The 16,780-nt window shown below is 41.7% G+C and overlaps 1 protein-coding gene across 1 annotated transcript in view; it reads left to right on the forward strand.

Moving 5' to 3' along the window:
- The first annotated feature begins 11,439 nt into the window (after positions 1–11,439).
- The window catches only part of EIF2AK4 (eukaryotic translation initiation factor 2 alpha kinase 4), a 120,787-nt gene continuing 115,446 nt past the window's right edge, over positions 11,440–16,780 (forward strand). The window contains exon 1 of the mRNA XM_077127431.1: positions 11,440–11,583. Within this exon, the coding sequence (XP_076983546.1) occupies positions 11,440–11,583 (144 nt within the window). The remainder of the gene's footprint in view (positions 11,584–16,780) is intronic.

Below are 16,780 nucleotides of genomic sequence, written 5' to 3' on the forward strand. Positions count from 1 at the left end.
AAAAAAAACGCACAACGTTTTAAGCTTTTTTTGCAGGGGTGGAGTTGGGAGGAAGTAGTATAATGGAAAGTACATGGACTTTGAAGCCAAATAGACTAAGGTTCAATACAAATTCTGCCACTTCCCAGCTGTGTATGGCCATCAAGTTACACCTTGTATTTGACTCCTAGGTTTTATAACATTGCCCATTTCATATAACATTAGGGTAATTAAATATTGTTTCTAAATCTCTCTATCCATCTCCTCCCTCGTTACTGTTTGTCTTTCCTGGTCCTTCGCAGTCAGGACAAGACTCCATCTTGCTTTCATTTCCTCATTATTTATTCCTCAAACCACTACAATCAAGTCAAATAGTCTTTCAAGATTTTGCTGGGTGTCACCTCCTTTGGTGATCTCTCTTACACAGACCTGTAGAGCCCAGTAATCACCTGATGTAAGATTTATGAGCACTTTAGTTCAGCACCTGAAACACTGTACATTCCCACCAAACCCTGGTTTTCTTGCCCTTACCATATTACCAGAGAATGATTCAATCTATGAACCAGAACATCATTCAAAGCACGAAATATTACTATAGCAGAAACTCTTCAGCTAGGCATTCAAGGCTTTCCACTCTATAGCCTCAATCTACATTTCTAAAGTCAATCAATGAAAAAATATTCATTGAAAATTCACTTCCTATCAAACACTATTTTAGGTATTGGGGATGCTGTAGTGAACCAGACAGAAAAAGCTCCTGCCCTTATGGATTTAATTTGGGGGCTCAGGAGGGTGACAGAAAATAAATATAAACAAATAATAAATAATATGGTGATAGAAGAATTTCCACTTCAGGAAAGATGGTGTAGACACACTTTAACCTATTCCTCCCACTAAGTCTGTGTTAGTTAGGGTTCTCTAGAGAAACAGAATCAACAGGGAACACTCGCAAATATAAAATTAATAAAAGTGTCTTACGTGACCATGGGAACACAGAGTCCAAAATCCGCAGGGCAGACTGTGAAGCCAATGATTTCGATGGAGGGTCTGGATGAACTCCACAGGAGAGGCTCACCAGCTGAAGCAGGAAGGAAGACTGTCTTTTCTGAATCCTCCTTAAAAGGCTTCCCATGATTAGACTGAGCATCACTCATTGCAGAAGACACTCCCCTTTGGCTGATTACAAATGAAATCAGCTATAGATGCAGCTGACATGATCATGATTTAATTTTATGAAATGTCCTCATCACAACAGACAGGCCAGCACTTACCCAACCAGACAAACAGGTAACAACACTTGGCCAAGTTGACACATGAACCTGACCATGACAGTCCACCCCTTGTCAACTTGGCAGCTATACATGCCATGTTAAACCATACCTAGTTTCTAAATAAAAAACAATAAAACATACATTTTTATACTCAGCTACCCTGCATATAACTGGAAACACATTAAATCTCTCCAGAATAGGGTGCAAATCCTTGGGTAATATTCATTCTTAAACTTGATATCTTACAACTTAAATAGTATAACATGAACAAAACATCATTACAGTCCTCATTTCTGTAACTGATCACATGGTCGAAGTTCATATCTATCACTACCTACTTCCACTACCCATTCCATGTTCCCTTTAACCTCAGCAAGCACTTCAGCTGTCCATGGTTCTTTGCCGGGTGGGGTGACCCAAACCTTCATTCCTGAAGTTTCAGAGCCATCGGTAGTCCTGCCTAGATGGGGTTATTACACTTTTCCATTGATTTTAATCACAGGGTATGGTAGTACTAAGAGACGCTCTAAGGGATCTCCTATATTCCAAGAAAACTCTTCTTTACCTCCATTATGTAGTTGCAGTCCTACTTCCCCCTGATAGTCAGGGTCAATCACCCCAGACAGTAATGTAATCCTCTTCTCGGCTTCTTCATCCAGTGGCATAAGGAGCCCAAAGTGACCAGGTGGCACTCTTAGATTCCAGTTCAATGGAATCATTGTTGTTTCTCCTGGTGGAAGCACTCCCTGTTTTGGAACTAAAACCTGTAGACCAGAAAAGCTCAGGGTCACAGGAACAGGAAGCAAAAATTTTCCTAGTGGATCACTAGGGATAATAATGAGTGGAACCACTCCCATTTTCACCCCTTGGTTTCTGGACCCATGGATCCTGGCTATGGGAGAAACAGCACCATACAGCAGATGCTGATTCAGAGCATATACAGCTTTCTGTAGAACATTACCCCAGCTTTTCAAGGTATTGCCACCTACTAGGCACAGTAATTGGGTTTTCAAAAGGCCATTCCACCGTTCTATCAATCCAGCTGCTTCTGGATGATGGGGAACATGGTAAGACCAGAGAATTACATGAGCATGTGCCCATTCCCACACTTCATTTGCTATGAAGTGTGTTCCTTGATTAGAAGCAATGCTATGTGGAATACCATGACAATGGATAAGCATTCTGTAAGCCCATGGATGGTAGTTTTGGCAGAAGCATTGCATGCAGGGAAAGCAAACCCATACCCAGAGTATGTCTATTCCAGTTAGAACAAATCGCTGCCCCTTCCATGAAGGGAGGGGTCCAATGTAATCAATCAGCCACCATGTAGCTGGCTGGTCACCTCGGGGAATGGTGCCATGTAGGTCTGTGCTGTCTGGCAGATTGGACACTCAGCAGTAGCTGTAGTCATGTCAGCCTTGGTGAGTGGAAGTCCTTGTTGCTGAGCATAACCTCCATCCCTACCACCATGACCACTTTGTTCGTGAGCCCATTGGGCAATGACAGGAGTTGCTGGGGAAAGAGGCTGACTGGTATCCACAGAACGGGTCATCTTATCCACTTGATTATTAAAACCTTCCTCTGCTGAAGTCACTCTCTGGTGCACATTCACATGGGACACAAATATGTTCATGTTTTTAGCCCACTCAGAAAGGTCTATCCACGTACTTCTTCCCTAGACCTCTTTGTCACCAATTTTCCAATTATGGTCTTTCCAAGTCCCTGACCATTTAGCCAAACCATTAGCAACAACTCATGAGTTAGTATACAAACGCACCTCTGGCCAGTTTTCTTTCAAAGCGAAACGAACAACCAGGTGCACTGCTTGAAGTTCTGCCCACTGGGAGGATTTCCCCTCACCACTGTCCTTCAAGGACACCCCAGAAAGGAGTTGTAGTGCTGCAGCTGTCCACTTTCAGGTGGTACCTGCATATCATGCTGGACCATCTGTAAACCAGGCCCGAGATTTCTCTCCGTCAGTCAATTCACTGTAAGGAACTCCCCAAGAGGCCATAGCTCTGGTCTGGGAAAGAGAAGGTAATGCGGCAGGAGTGGAGACTGTGGGCATTTGGGCCACTTCTTCATGTAACTTACTTGTGCCTTCAGGACTTACTCTGGCCCTATCTTGTATATACCATTTCCATTTTACAATAGAGTGCTGCTGCACACGCCCAACTTTATGGCTTGGTGGGTCAGACAACACCCAGCTCACGATAGGCAACTCAGGTCTCATGGTAACTTGGTGGCCCATGGTTAAGCGTTCAGTCTCTACTAAGGCCCAGTAGCAGGCCAGAAGCTGTTTCTCAAAAGGAGAGTAGTTATCTGCAGCAGATGGTAAGGCTTTGCTCCCAAATCCTAAGGGTCTGCATTGTGATTCTCCTGTAGGGGCCTGCCAAAGGCTCCAGACAGCATCTCTATTTGCCACTGACACTTCCAGCACCATTGGATCTGCTGGATCATATGGCCAAGTGGCAGAGCAGCTTGTACAGCAGCCTGGACCTGTCACAGAGCCTCCTCTTATTCAGGTCCCCACATAAAATTAGCAGCTTTTCTGGTCACTCGATAAATGGGCCAGAGTAGCACACCCAAATGAGGAATTATGTTGTCACCAAAATCCAAAGAGACCAATTAGGCATTGTGCCTCTTTTTTGGTCACAGGAGGGACCAGATGCAGCAACTTATCCTTCACCTTAGAAGGCATATCTCATTATCATGGTGAAGAATACACAACTATGTGATGATATTGTGAGCCACTGATTATATAATATGGTTGGGCTGTATGTTGTGTGGATATTTCTAAATAAAAATATTTTTAGAAGGCATATCTCAACATGCCTCACACCACTGGACACCTAGAAATTTCACTGAGGTGGAAGGCCCCTGTATTTTTGTCAGATTTATCTCCCATCCTCTGACACACAAATGCCTTATCAGTAAGTCTAGAATAGTTGCTACTTCTTACTCACTAGGTCCAATCAACATGATATCATCAATATAATGGACCAGTGTGATGTCTTGTGGGAGGCAGAAACGATCAAGGTCCCTGCAGACAAGATTATGACATAGGCTAGAACAGTGAAAGTATATTGCTGATCTTGTCAGCTGAAAGCAAACTGTTTCTGGTGGTCCTTACTAACAGCTATTGAGAAAAAAGCATTTCTCAGATCAATAGCTGCATACCAGATACCAGGAGATGCACTGATTTGCTCATGCAATGATACCACATCTGGAACAGCAGCTGCAATTGGAGTTACCATTTGGTTGAGTTTACAATAGTCCACTGTCATCCTCCAAGACCCATCTGTTTTCTGCACAGACCAAATAGGAGAGTTGAATGGGGATGTGGTGGAAATCACCACCCCTGCATCCTTCAAGTCCTTAAGAGTGGCAGTAATTTCCACAGTCCCTCCAAGAATCCAGTATTGCTTCTGATTTACTATTTTGCTAGGTAGGGGCAGTTCTAGTGGCTTCTACTTGGCCTTTCCCACCATGATAGCCCTCACTACATGAATTAGAGAGTCAATGTGGGGATTCTGCCAATTGCTCAGTATGTCTATACCAATTATACATTCTGGAACTGGGGAAACAACTACAGAATGGGTCCGGGGGCCCACTGGACCCACCGTGAGATGGACCTGAGCTGAAACTCCATTGATCACCTGGCCTCCATAAGCCCCCACTCTGACTGGTGGACCAGAGTGACATTTTGGGTCCCCTGGAATTAATGTCACTTCTGAACCAATGCCTAATAATCCCCGAACTATCTGATCATTTCCTTTTCCCCAATGCACAGTTACCCTGGTAAAAGGCCGTTGGTCTCCTTGGGGAAGACTTAGAGGAAGGTTAGCAGTATAAATTTGTGGCAGTATAACAGGGTTCTCCCCCAAAGGGACCTGGCCTCCCCTTCATTCAAGGGGCTCTGGGTCTGTAAACTGTTTCAAGTCTGGAAATTGATTAAGGGGCCATGACTCTGTGTTTTTGTAATTTAGGTTAAACTTCTGTTCACTTGACCTAGAACTCTTTTATTCATACAGCTCGAACAAGAATTTAGTAGACTGGGCGGGCCGCGGTGGCTCAGCGGGCAAGGGTGCTTGCCTGCCATGCCGGAGGACCCCGGTTCGATTCCCGGCCCCAGCCCATGTAAAAAACAAACAAACAAACAAAATATAATAAAATAAGAAAATGTTTAAAGATGTTTCCCTTTCTTCCTCCCTTCCTTCCTTCCATCCTTCCTTCCTTCTCTGTCTTTCTTTAAAAAAAAAAAAAAAAAAAAAAAAAAAAGAATTTAGTAGACTGCCCTTCTATTGTATTTCTAGGTACCCCATGATTTACTAGCCAATGCCACAAATCTCTGCGAGTCATATAATTCCGATGCCTGCTTTGAGTTTGCTGTCTATTATAATAGCCATGTCTACCCTGTCTTTGGTGATTAAGTGCTGCCACCTGGCTTCTGCCAACTCGGATCCAGTCATCCCCACTGTGTTTAAGGATTTCAGCTCAGTGACAACAGTTCCTACAGTAATATCTGACCTACAGAGAAGTGTAACTACAGAGCTCTTCAGGGATGATGGCACTAGTCTCACAAATTTATTTCTCACTGTTCTAGTAAAAGGTGTATCCTCCAGAAATTCCTGGGATGTAAGAGCAGGTTTTGCATGATAAATCCATTCTAACATTCCAATCTCTCTAAGCCTCTGGATGCCCTCATCTACATTACACCAGGGCAGTTCTGACATTTCAACCTCAGGTAATGTTGCCACCTTTTGATCCATGTTTCAAACAACCATCCAAACAGACTGTTAATACCTTTTCTAATCCCTCAAGCTATAACATTGAATGCAGGATCTCTGCTTAGTGGGCCCATATCAATAAATTCAGCCTGATCCAGCCTTATATTCCTCCCACCATTATCCCACACCCTTAAAATCCATTGTCACACATATTCCCCTGATTTCTGTCTATATAAATTGGAAAACTCATACAGTTCTTTTGCAGTATAACGTTCCTCCACATGTGTGATACTTTGTACCTCACCTTTAGGGGCCTGTTGGGACTTTAGTCTAGTTATAGGTCTGGAAGAAGTGAGGAATGGTGGGTGTGGGTCATGAAAAGAATTAGAAATATCTTCCAAACCATTTGCTTCAGGGCCTTTATTTGCAGTTTCATCTGGTGAAACAGGATTAATCATTCTTGGGCTAATCCCTTCAGGAGAAGGTTGAGTGGCCAACTCCTCAAGGAAGGCTGGAGATGGGGTGGTTATATCCTCGGGGCAAACTATTACAGGGTTATCTAAAGAAGGATCAGCATGACCCATGGTTTCAACCTCACCCCTGACATCATTATCAATCCATATGTCACCATCCCATTTTTCAGGGTCCCACTCCTTCCCAATCAACACCCTCACTTTAACGGTAGACACCATGTAACATTGAGATTTCAGTTTACATTGTAAAGCTGCTACTTTAACAATAAGATTGTGAGTCCAATTTTCAGAGATCTCAAGTCTACAGCTATAGGAAATGAGATTTCCCTTCAGGATGCTCATAGAAACATCTACATCTGTCAGATGGTGCTTAAGCTTCTTGTTTGAAGTCTTAAGCCCATCCCTTTCACTCCTTAATGTAGCCAGTGTATCTAACAACAACCAGCCAACATCTCTATACCTCTTATTTCCACAAAACTCTGTATAGCTATCAAAAACATTATCCCCCAGAGTCTGGTTTCATATAAGTGAAGCATCAGGAGAATAAAATGGTGATATTTTGACTACCTCTTTTGCCAATTCACTCCATGGATTGGGAGTGTCATTCTGATTATGGGAATCAGAATCCTGAGTGCCTTTGAGTCCAGTCACGGTAGAAAACCATTCATAAGAGCCCATTTTTAAGATTCTGTTTCTTAAGAACCACTCCTGGTACCAAGATGTATTAGTTAGGGTTCTCTAGAGAAACAGAATCAGCAAGGAACACTTTCAAATATAAAATTCATATAAGTGTCTCACATGACCATGGGAATGCAGAGTCCAAAATTTGCAGGGCAGGCTGTGAAGCCGACGATTCTGATAGAGGGTCTGGACGAACTCCACAGGAGAAGCTTGCCAGCTGAAGAAGTAGAGAGCCTCTCTCTTCTAAATCCTCCTTAAAAGGCTTCCAGTGATTAGATTAAGCATCACTCATTACAAAAGACACTCCCCTTTGACTGATTACACATGAAATCAGCTGTGGATGCAGCTGACATGATCATGATTTAATTCTATGAAACGTCCTCATCACAGCAGACAGGCCAGCACTTGCCCAACCAGACAAACAGGTACCACCACTTGGCCAAGTTGACACATGAACCTGACCATGACAAAGTCCAACTAAAAACCACTGGACATTATATATGAAATAAACACAGGAAGACTCAGAAAGATGGAGAGAAGAGGCAGATCTGCTAGGGACCTTGGGACAGAAGGAACATAGTGGTAAGTTCCCTGCGATTTCCCTTTTCTTTTTTCTCATATATTCCAACTGGATACAGGTGAAGCCAGCAACCAGAAAAAAAAAAAGGTACGGATAAGGACCCGGAAAGGGGCAGCCTAACAAGACAGAAAACCATTAGATAACAATTGCTAAACACTAAAGGAAATAACCTCAGCCTCTCCCACCAACAAAGGCTGAATAGGCAGCCCAGTCTTGGACCTCTACCCCAGTGAAGTACTGTCAGAGCAGGCCCCATGGAGAATCAGGGCTTGCGCCACCGCTCAGCCACATGAGAAGTAGGAAGGAGGCAGCTCCTCTTCCCTAGTTAGGGTGGTTATCAGCCAAGGCCTGGTAAAGAGCCTGAACTCCATCCCCTGCTCAGCAGTGACACTGAGCCCCAACCCCCATCCAACAGGTAAACTTATAGAAAGTTGCAAGGATCATCCAAAGAACTTCCACATATTCTTCACCCAAAGTCCCCCAGGGTCAACATTCTACATTTGCCTTATAGCAATCTCTCTCAAATATGAGAATATATTTTTTCTTATATCATCTAAAAAAAATGTATATGTACATTTTCCTTGAATCATTTATGAGCTAATTGCATGCATAATACCCTATTAGCTCTTAACGCTGCAGTTTATATTTCCTAATAATGAGGACATGACCACAAAACAACCATTAAAAGCAGGAAATTAACATTGATACTATACTGCCCTCTAATCCATGGTCCCTTTCAAATTTCGCTGTTTATTGTGATTATGTCCTTTATGAGCCCAGCAATAGCACAGATTCTTATTTTAGATAAATGGGGAATGCTGAAGACAGATTGGGTGTTAAATGATATTAAGAAATTGTTACTTTTTTAAGGTGTAAGGACATTATGCTATGTTTGTAAAAAGTCCTTGTCTGTTAGAGATACACAATTGTTTATAGAAAAAATAATATGACGTCTAAAAATTTCTTTAAAATGCTCCTGGAAAAGTGTGGGAAGAATGGGAAGAAATGAGATAAGATTGGCAAAGTACTTATAATTGTTGAAGCTGGGTGATAAGTATGTAAAGATGGAAATGTAGAGCTTATTATAATATTTCCTCTACATTTATGTATGTTTGAAATTTCCCATAATTAGAGTGGTTTTTTTCAAAGAAAGAACAATGAGGAAACAAAGATAATTTTACAGATAAGTGTGAGTTGATCAAATTTCTGATTTAGAAACATTACTCTGGTTGCAGTGGGAAGAATGGTTCAAAGTTGGACAAGAATAAAGATAGAGTGACTGGTTAGCAAGCTGTTAAAGTAATCCAGGGAAGAGATGATAGTGGCCCGAACTAAATTAGTGGGAGCAAAATGGAGCAAAGTAGATGAATTAGAGGAATAGTTAAATGATAGCAACAATAGGATTTGGTTACTATATGGGTGTTAGAGTTGAGTGAATGGGAGAAGTCCAGTATGACACTTAGTTGGCCCGGGCACTAGGGTGGTGGCAGTGGTGACATTTACCAAATAGGAATTATTGGACAAGAACAGGGACTGGGTGGAGGGAAGGATATAGTTTAAAATGGCCTTGGGTCAAGCTAGTGCATTTGTTCTATCTGACCAGAACTGAGCAGAGAGATGACAGCAAGATACTCAACAATCATTATTTAGCAAACAGTACAGGGGTGGACAGAAGAACCATGTCACTTAAACCCAACTTCAGGGAACATGATATTCTAATTGACAGGCAGCATTAGTAGGCAATTGAAAATGAGTCTCAGTGAAAGGGGGAAAATTCAGCTTCCCCAAGTAGAGAATTCTTGATATTCTCACAAGCAGTGGGGACAACCAAAGCAATAGGCTGAGTCCCCAATATTGGGGTTTGTTCATATGAACCTAACCCTGCAAAGGATAGGCTAAGCCTACTTAAAATTATCCTAAAAGTCACCCCCAAGAGAACCTCTTTTGTTGCTCAGATGTGGCCTCTCTCTCTCTCTCTCTCTCAGCCAACACAGCAAACAAAGTCACTGCCCTCCCCCTCTCTATATGAAACATGACTCCCAGGGGTGTGGACTTTCCTGGCAACGTGGGACAGATATCCTAGAATGAGCTGGGACTCAGCACCAAGGGATTGAGAAAACCTTCCTGACCGAAAGGGGAAAGAGAGAAATGAGACAAAATAAAGTGTCAATGGCTGAGAGATTCCAAACAGAGTCGAGAGGTTATCCTGGAGGTCATTCTTACACATTAAACAGATACCTTTTTAGTTAAGGCATTACAGAGAGGCTAGAAGGAACTGTCTGAAAATGTAGAGCTGTGTTCCAGTAGCCATGTTTCTTGAAGATGATTGTATAATGATATAGCTTTTACAGCGTGACTGTGTGATTGTGAAAACCTTGTGTCTGATGCTTCTTTTATCTACCTTATGGACAGATGAGTAAAATATACAGATTAAAAATAAATAAATAATAGGGGGAACAAATGTTAAAATAAATTTAGTAGATTGAAATGCTAGTGATCAGCGAAAGGGAGGGGTAAGGGGTATAGTATGTATGAATTTTTTTCTGTTTTCTTTTTCTGAAGTGATGCAAATGTTCTAAGAAATGATTATGATGATGAATATACAACTATGTGATGAAAAAAGAATGTTCATATTATATGTTGATTGGCTTTATTAATAAAAATTAAGAAAAGAATAAAGAAAAAAAGAAAATGAATCGCAGTGACACTGGAGAGTATTTTATAAATAAGAAAAATTAAATTTGGGGGCAAGATAATACAGAAAGACCCCCTAAAATCACATTAAATGAATTTAGGCAAGAATTTGGGCAAGGAGAATAATTCTCTTCCTGGATACCTGAGTGGAAAGACATTTTTCAGTTGAAATTGCAAGGTGGAACCAGAGATCCTTACAGATGGTCATGTAGGGGCAGAGGACATGCTGGGGGATATTGTATCTGTGATTAAGGGGATGAGTTTGGGATACTTAATTGGGGGAAAGGGAGTAGTGCTCATGATTTTCACTCCTGGTACACTTGTTTTGGGAAAGTTCAAGGAGATTATACGTGACGAGAACACGTCAAAGTTTCCCTCCCTTAAAAAGCGTCCTCTCTCTCTCTCCACGCCAGACAGGAGGAGTTTCAACAGACACTTCTTTTGTTAAACAGTCTTATTTGGTGGAAACCACTCAATTTGACATCGTCATCTGATTCTGCGTGATTTGATTTCTCACGTTCCTGCAGGTTCCTTTACTCTTGTGACCAAAACCCCCTCTGCTTTCCTCCCTGCTTCGGGTTCCTCCAGTAGGCGGACGCGCAGAGCTCCGCCCCGCCCACGAGTCTAACCCGGTACGGAGCCCCGCCCCGAGCCCAACCAGGCACCGAGCCCCGCCCCGAGCCCAACCAGACACCGAGCCCCGCCCCCGAGCCCAACCAGACACCGAGCCCCGCCCCCGAGCCCAACCAGGCACCGAGCCCCGCCCCCGAGCCCAACCAGACACCGAGCCCCGCCCCCGAGCCCAACCAGACACCGAGCCCCGCCCCGAGCCCGCCCCCGACACGGAGCCGGGTCCCGGAGCCCGCCCCCGCACTGAGTCCCGCCACGACGCGGAACCGGGTCCCCGAGCCCACCCCTGCTCCGGGCCCTGCTGGAGCACAGAGCCTACCCCCGCGCACTGAGCCCCGGTCCCGCACCGTAAGGGACCCACTGCCGCCTCCCGGCCTCCCTCCCTCGGCCACCGCGCTGCCATGGCTGGGGGCCGCGGGGCCCCTGGACGCGGCCGCGACGAGCCGCCGGAAAGCTACCCACAGCGGCAGGACCACGAGCTGCAGGCGCTGGAGGCCATCTACGGCGCCGACTTCCAGGACCTGCGGCCTGACGCGTGCGGACGGGTAGGAACGTGGGTCGTCCGGCCGGCCTTCCCCGGGCCTAGGCCCGAGACGAGAAGCTCCCAAATTGGGCCGACCCTTAGGGCCCTGCAGCCCTCCCATTCCTCCAGGTTCCACCCTCACTCCCTTTTTGCCCTTGCACCCGCAGCCGCCTGGCGGATCACCTGAACCCCCATCTGGGTAGAATTCTCTTAATGCCTTTCCCCCCAAGTCGACTCCTCTCACCTGGCAGTGCTTCTTATCCCTGCTGAAAAGCCTATGACTTATACCCTGATTTGTATAGAACTTTATTCTGGGGGCGCTTTGGGGGCGACGGATGCCTTCAGTCAGAATCCCTTTCAAGGTCCCGCCCTTCCTTATGTTCAAAACTATAAACCAAATCATCCCCACTTTTCTCCCTAGAAATCCTTACTGCATTTTCGGTATGGAGGAACTTCCTCTAAGGGGGCTTAATTGAGAGATAACGTTCATCTTAGCTGTAATAGAGAAGAGTGTGCCGAATCTAGGCATTTTTAGAAGGCATTTGATTTAAAATACTGTTTTGTTTTTTGCCTGGAAGTAAGTTAAGGCACATTACAAACCACCAATACACCTCCATCCCATTTCACCTGAAAGAGTTCATCCACTAAATGAGTATGTCTCTGATATTATTTTTGTCATAGTACTGTCAAGTTGTTCTTCTGAGTGAGATCTGAACAACCTGACAAGTACTTTCCTTTGTCTGTCTTTAATTCTGTCCCTCCACAGCATCTGCCTCTTCTGCATGTCCAGGCTTTCCTCCAGAAACAGATCTGAGTTGTCAGGGTAGCTCACCCAATGCATTTTTTCGTTCATTCATTAAATATTTATTGTTCTAGGCATTGAGAATATAGCAATGGAAAACACAGACAAAACCTCTTTCCCGAGGGAGCTTACTTTTCCAGGGCTTAATTTCAAGTGAGATTTTTAACCTGAAATAGCAAGAATGTAAATATTCCCCTATAACTTTCTAGTGATCTGGCAACTTCTCTATTCCAAAACATTATTGAGAATGAGGAAGTAGGCCCATTAACAGCCAAAATACGTGTCAGAAAGTGCAAACCACTGCTCAATGCAGAGCTCCTAAGAGTTCATTCAGAGCCAATTTATTTATACAAACATGATTATCTGGTTCTAAGGCAGCAAGAAAAGGGAGAGGAAAAAGAATTGTTCAAAGTAGGGATACTGACAGTTCCAACAATTTACAGCTGCTGGCCTTTTTAACAGGATAGGAAGCGGACAAAGCAAAAACTGTAGTGAACAGGCAGAAGAATTCAGGAAGCTAACAAAACAGGACAAAAGCTATAGTGGGTAGGTAGAAGAATTCAAACAAGCTGTCTGTGGCCCATGGGGCACAGAACAAATGCCCCTGGACACTTGTAGAAGACTACACGGGCAAATAATTGATGGTCATAAAGTCATAATCAGAGTTTAGTCATTCAGTAGATACTTATTATCACCTGCTATTTGCCAGCCCTCAGGATAAGCTTATATAGGTCCGCAATCCCTTCTCCTTGAGGCCTTATCGATTTCACAATTAAAGTGTTCATGTTCAGATGTGTTCATGTAAACATTCCCTAATACCTCCTGTGGGGCTTGGGGCAGCATCCATAATCAGTGACAATAGCAAAATGAATGAATATTCACATATTCAAACGAGAGAAGGATAAAAAAAAGCTACAAATAGCCTCATGTTGATTCAGGCCAAATTTGCAATAGATCATTTCAGGTTAGTTTTTTTTAACTTCTTTTGTGGGGGGTATGTTATAAATGTAGATTTCAGTTTAGAAGCACGTGTATATAATTTATAAATAACTGAGCATGCTCAAAGTACACACTAAATATTATTTTAAGAACTGAAAAAATTCAGATACCACTGTTGACAATATGATTTACCATATAGTTACAAATTTATTAGTAACTTAATTAGCTTGGCTAGCTTTTCATATCAGCAAAGGGCCTGTTCATTTGTAATTTGATGGCTATTGCAAATTTCCCTCCAAAAAGCTTGCTTCTATAGTGTATGAAAACAAGGGTGCTTGTTTTCCCAAATCTGCCAACATTGTATACCTCAGATTTTTTTCATCTACCTGCAGCAGGCAGATGAAATATATTTCATTTTAATGTTTATTTCTTCAGTTATAAATTATATAAACTACCTTTGTATGTAAGCCATGGATTTTTCTTTTTCTGTGAACTGTGTGTTCGTGTTCTTTGACTATTTTTCCACTGTATTATCTTTTCTCTTAAACATGTATGTATCATCAAAATACCTCCTTTTTGTTTTATGGTCTCTGTGGTTGGGTTTGTTCTCTTTCCCCCCTTCCTGGAAAAGATGTCCTTACTCTAGTGTTTCCAAAAAATGAATTCTCCTAGATGTTCTTTGAATTCTTTCATGACTTTGTTTTTAAACTTCTACCAGATAAAGATAGTAATAGACTAGTATTAATATAGCCATCCCCATCCTCTCCCTGCCCGCATAGCTAACCAGTTAGACAAACACAATGAATGAGTTTTTTAATTTTTTGCACTACTGATTTGAAATTCTACCTTTACATTACATGATACTGGTAGCTTCATGAGGATAGAATCTGTGTATTTGTTCACCCCTACATACCCTGTGCCTCACAACAAGCTCTCAAACATTTTTATTGAATGAAATAATTTCCGTATGTTTGGGGTCTTTATTTGGACTCTCTATTCCATCAATCTGTTTAAGCAATACAACCGCACTGCTTTAGTTATTATAGTTTTATCCCGAAGCTTAATATTCAATGTGGTTGCATTTTACTTTATAGAATTTTCCTAACTAGTTTTACATCAGTTTTTTCATATGAACTTTAGAGTCAGTTTGCCTGGTTCAGAAATCCTGCCAACATATTTATTGGAATAGCATTGCATGTATATAATCTGAGGAAGATTGGTATTTACTTCTGAATATTTTAATGCTTATTTATAGTGGAGCTGTGGGTTATTAAACTTTTAACAATCTCGCACTTCTTAGATTGAGAGAAAGCAAATACTTGGCCAAAAGATGAATGAACTCGGTGGTTTTTACAAGGTTAGTTACAGAAAATATTCATTTTTAGAAAAAAGTATAGGGGAAATTTGACATTTTTTAAGCATTTAACAAAATCTAGAGGGATGGTATCTAATTTCCATGTTCTGAGCTTTTTATTATCAACATTTTTATTTCGTACATCTTCACAGATTTAAGAAAACCAAAGGTCTGCCCAGATTCTGGCTTGCATGTTACTTTATTTCTACATTTTTATATTTTCACGTTGACTAGTTTCTCTCCCATGTTACAGTATATAGGGATCCAAAGCAGGTGAAAAATATGAAGCCATGCTAAGCAAAGTCTTTTTTATTTATTTCTTTATTTATTTTTAAATTTGTTTTTTAAAATACAAAAAAACACCAAACGCAAACATTCTTATTTTGATCATTCCGTTCTACATATATAATCAATAATTCACAATATCATCACATAGTTGCATATTCATCATCATGATCATTTCTTGGAACATTTGCATCTATTCAGAAAAAGAAATAAAATGAAAATAGGAAAAAAAAAAGTTATACATACCATACCCCTTACCCCTCCCTTTCATCCATCACCAGCATTTCAAACTAAATTTATTTTAACATTTGTTCCCCCTATTATTTATTTTTATTCCATATGTTCTACTCATCTGTTGGCAAGGTAGATAAAAGAAGCATCAGACGCAAGGTTTTCACAATCACACAGTCACATTGTAAAAGCTATATCATTATACAATCCTAAGCAAAGTCTTGCCATCAAAATTCAAAGGGGCTAGATTAGCAGAATCCTAGGTAACCAAACATCTGAGAGTGATTTAAATTGTCTCATTTTCAGTTAACTTCCCCAATCTCATCCTCATTTTGCTCTTTTCTTGTAAATCAGTGAAGTTTGATCGCATGCTGTCATTGACCTTAATACTTCAGATTTGCAGTGCATGATAAAATCTTTAGTTTTTAGTCTTGCCCTTCACTCCAGTTCTGTAAACACAATCAGATGCATTGCTTTGTTGGACCTAAGTAATAGGGTGTGCCTGAGAAAAGCACCTACTTGACTGAGCAGTAGGGATTTCTGGCAGCATTGGCCAGGGGCTCCTTGGCTAGGTGTCCATTGAGCCGAGAAGGGTCTCCAAATTCAATGTTGCTCATCCTTGGGGTGTTTTAAAATCTTTGACTACTTTTGTTTCTGGAAGAGCTGATGTTGTTGTTGTTGTTTTATGAGCTCCAAATGAGCATTATCGCTCATGTTTTAGGGCTGAGTTTCTGTAACTCTTTTGCTTTTAGGTGTTTGAGATTTGTTTGGGTCTTTGGTAACAGTTCAGAAGAGTATCGTCTTTATGATCCTATTGGATGCAAATTTAATTTGTATCTTATTGTAGCAATATATGGCCTCTCTCGTGTTGTTTTCATGTCACTTGCATTTCCATTCTTCAAAGTAGATACTTTGTTTCTCATTCAGAACTTCATATATTTTGTAGCCAATAAACTTTGCATTGTATTTTCCTCTCCTTTGGTGCCACTCAAAAAAACTCAGTTACTCTTTACTTTGTGTTTGTCTGAAAATATTCCAGGAGTTCGTTACTTCCTTGTTCGAGTCATGTCAAAGATTTTTATCAACACTGAATCCTAATGACCGTTTATATTCATGGAGACCCTAACCCACCCAGTGTCTGGTGGTTACACTGTTTTTAATCAATCCTGTTTTCGCTCCAAGAGGAGTTCTTGAATGCCATAAAATTAGCCCATGATAGTATCCTAAATATGTCTTACATACAAGTCTCTTCACAGGTTGCAGAGCCTCAGTTAGCTTGAAAAAGACCTGGCAAGTGTTGTTATCTTGGAAAGCACTATTTCCTGATTTTTCTTTTTTGTTTATTGGTTACGATTATGCTTGGCTGCATGTGACAAAATAAAAAAAACAACAAAGTTTCTTTTTTCTCATGTAAAAGTCTGCAGTCCAGGGCTTCTTTTGTCTTGCTCTTCCACCATCCTTGGTTTGCCCCTCATAGTCCAAAATGGCTATCTGAACTCAGTTAAGAGATCTGCGCTCTGGATGCAGCCGGCTGGAAGAAAAAGAGATGAAGAAATTGCATCCCTTTTCTTTAAGGTCACTTTCTGGAGATTATGTTTGATGGTTTGT

This window comes from Tamandua tetradactyla, chromosome 14 (genome assembly GCF_023851605.1).
Source record: "Tamandua tetradactyla isolate mTamTet1 chromosome 14, mTamTet1.pri, whole genome shotgun sequence".
Taxonomy (NCBI): domain Eukaryota; kingdom Metazoa; phylum Chordata; class Mammalia; order Pilosa; family Myrmecophagidae; genus Tamandua; species Tamandua tetradactyla.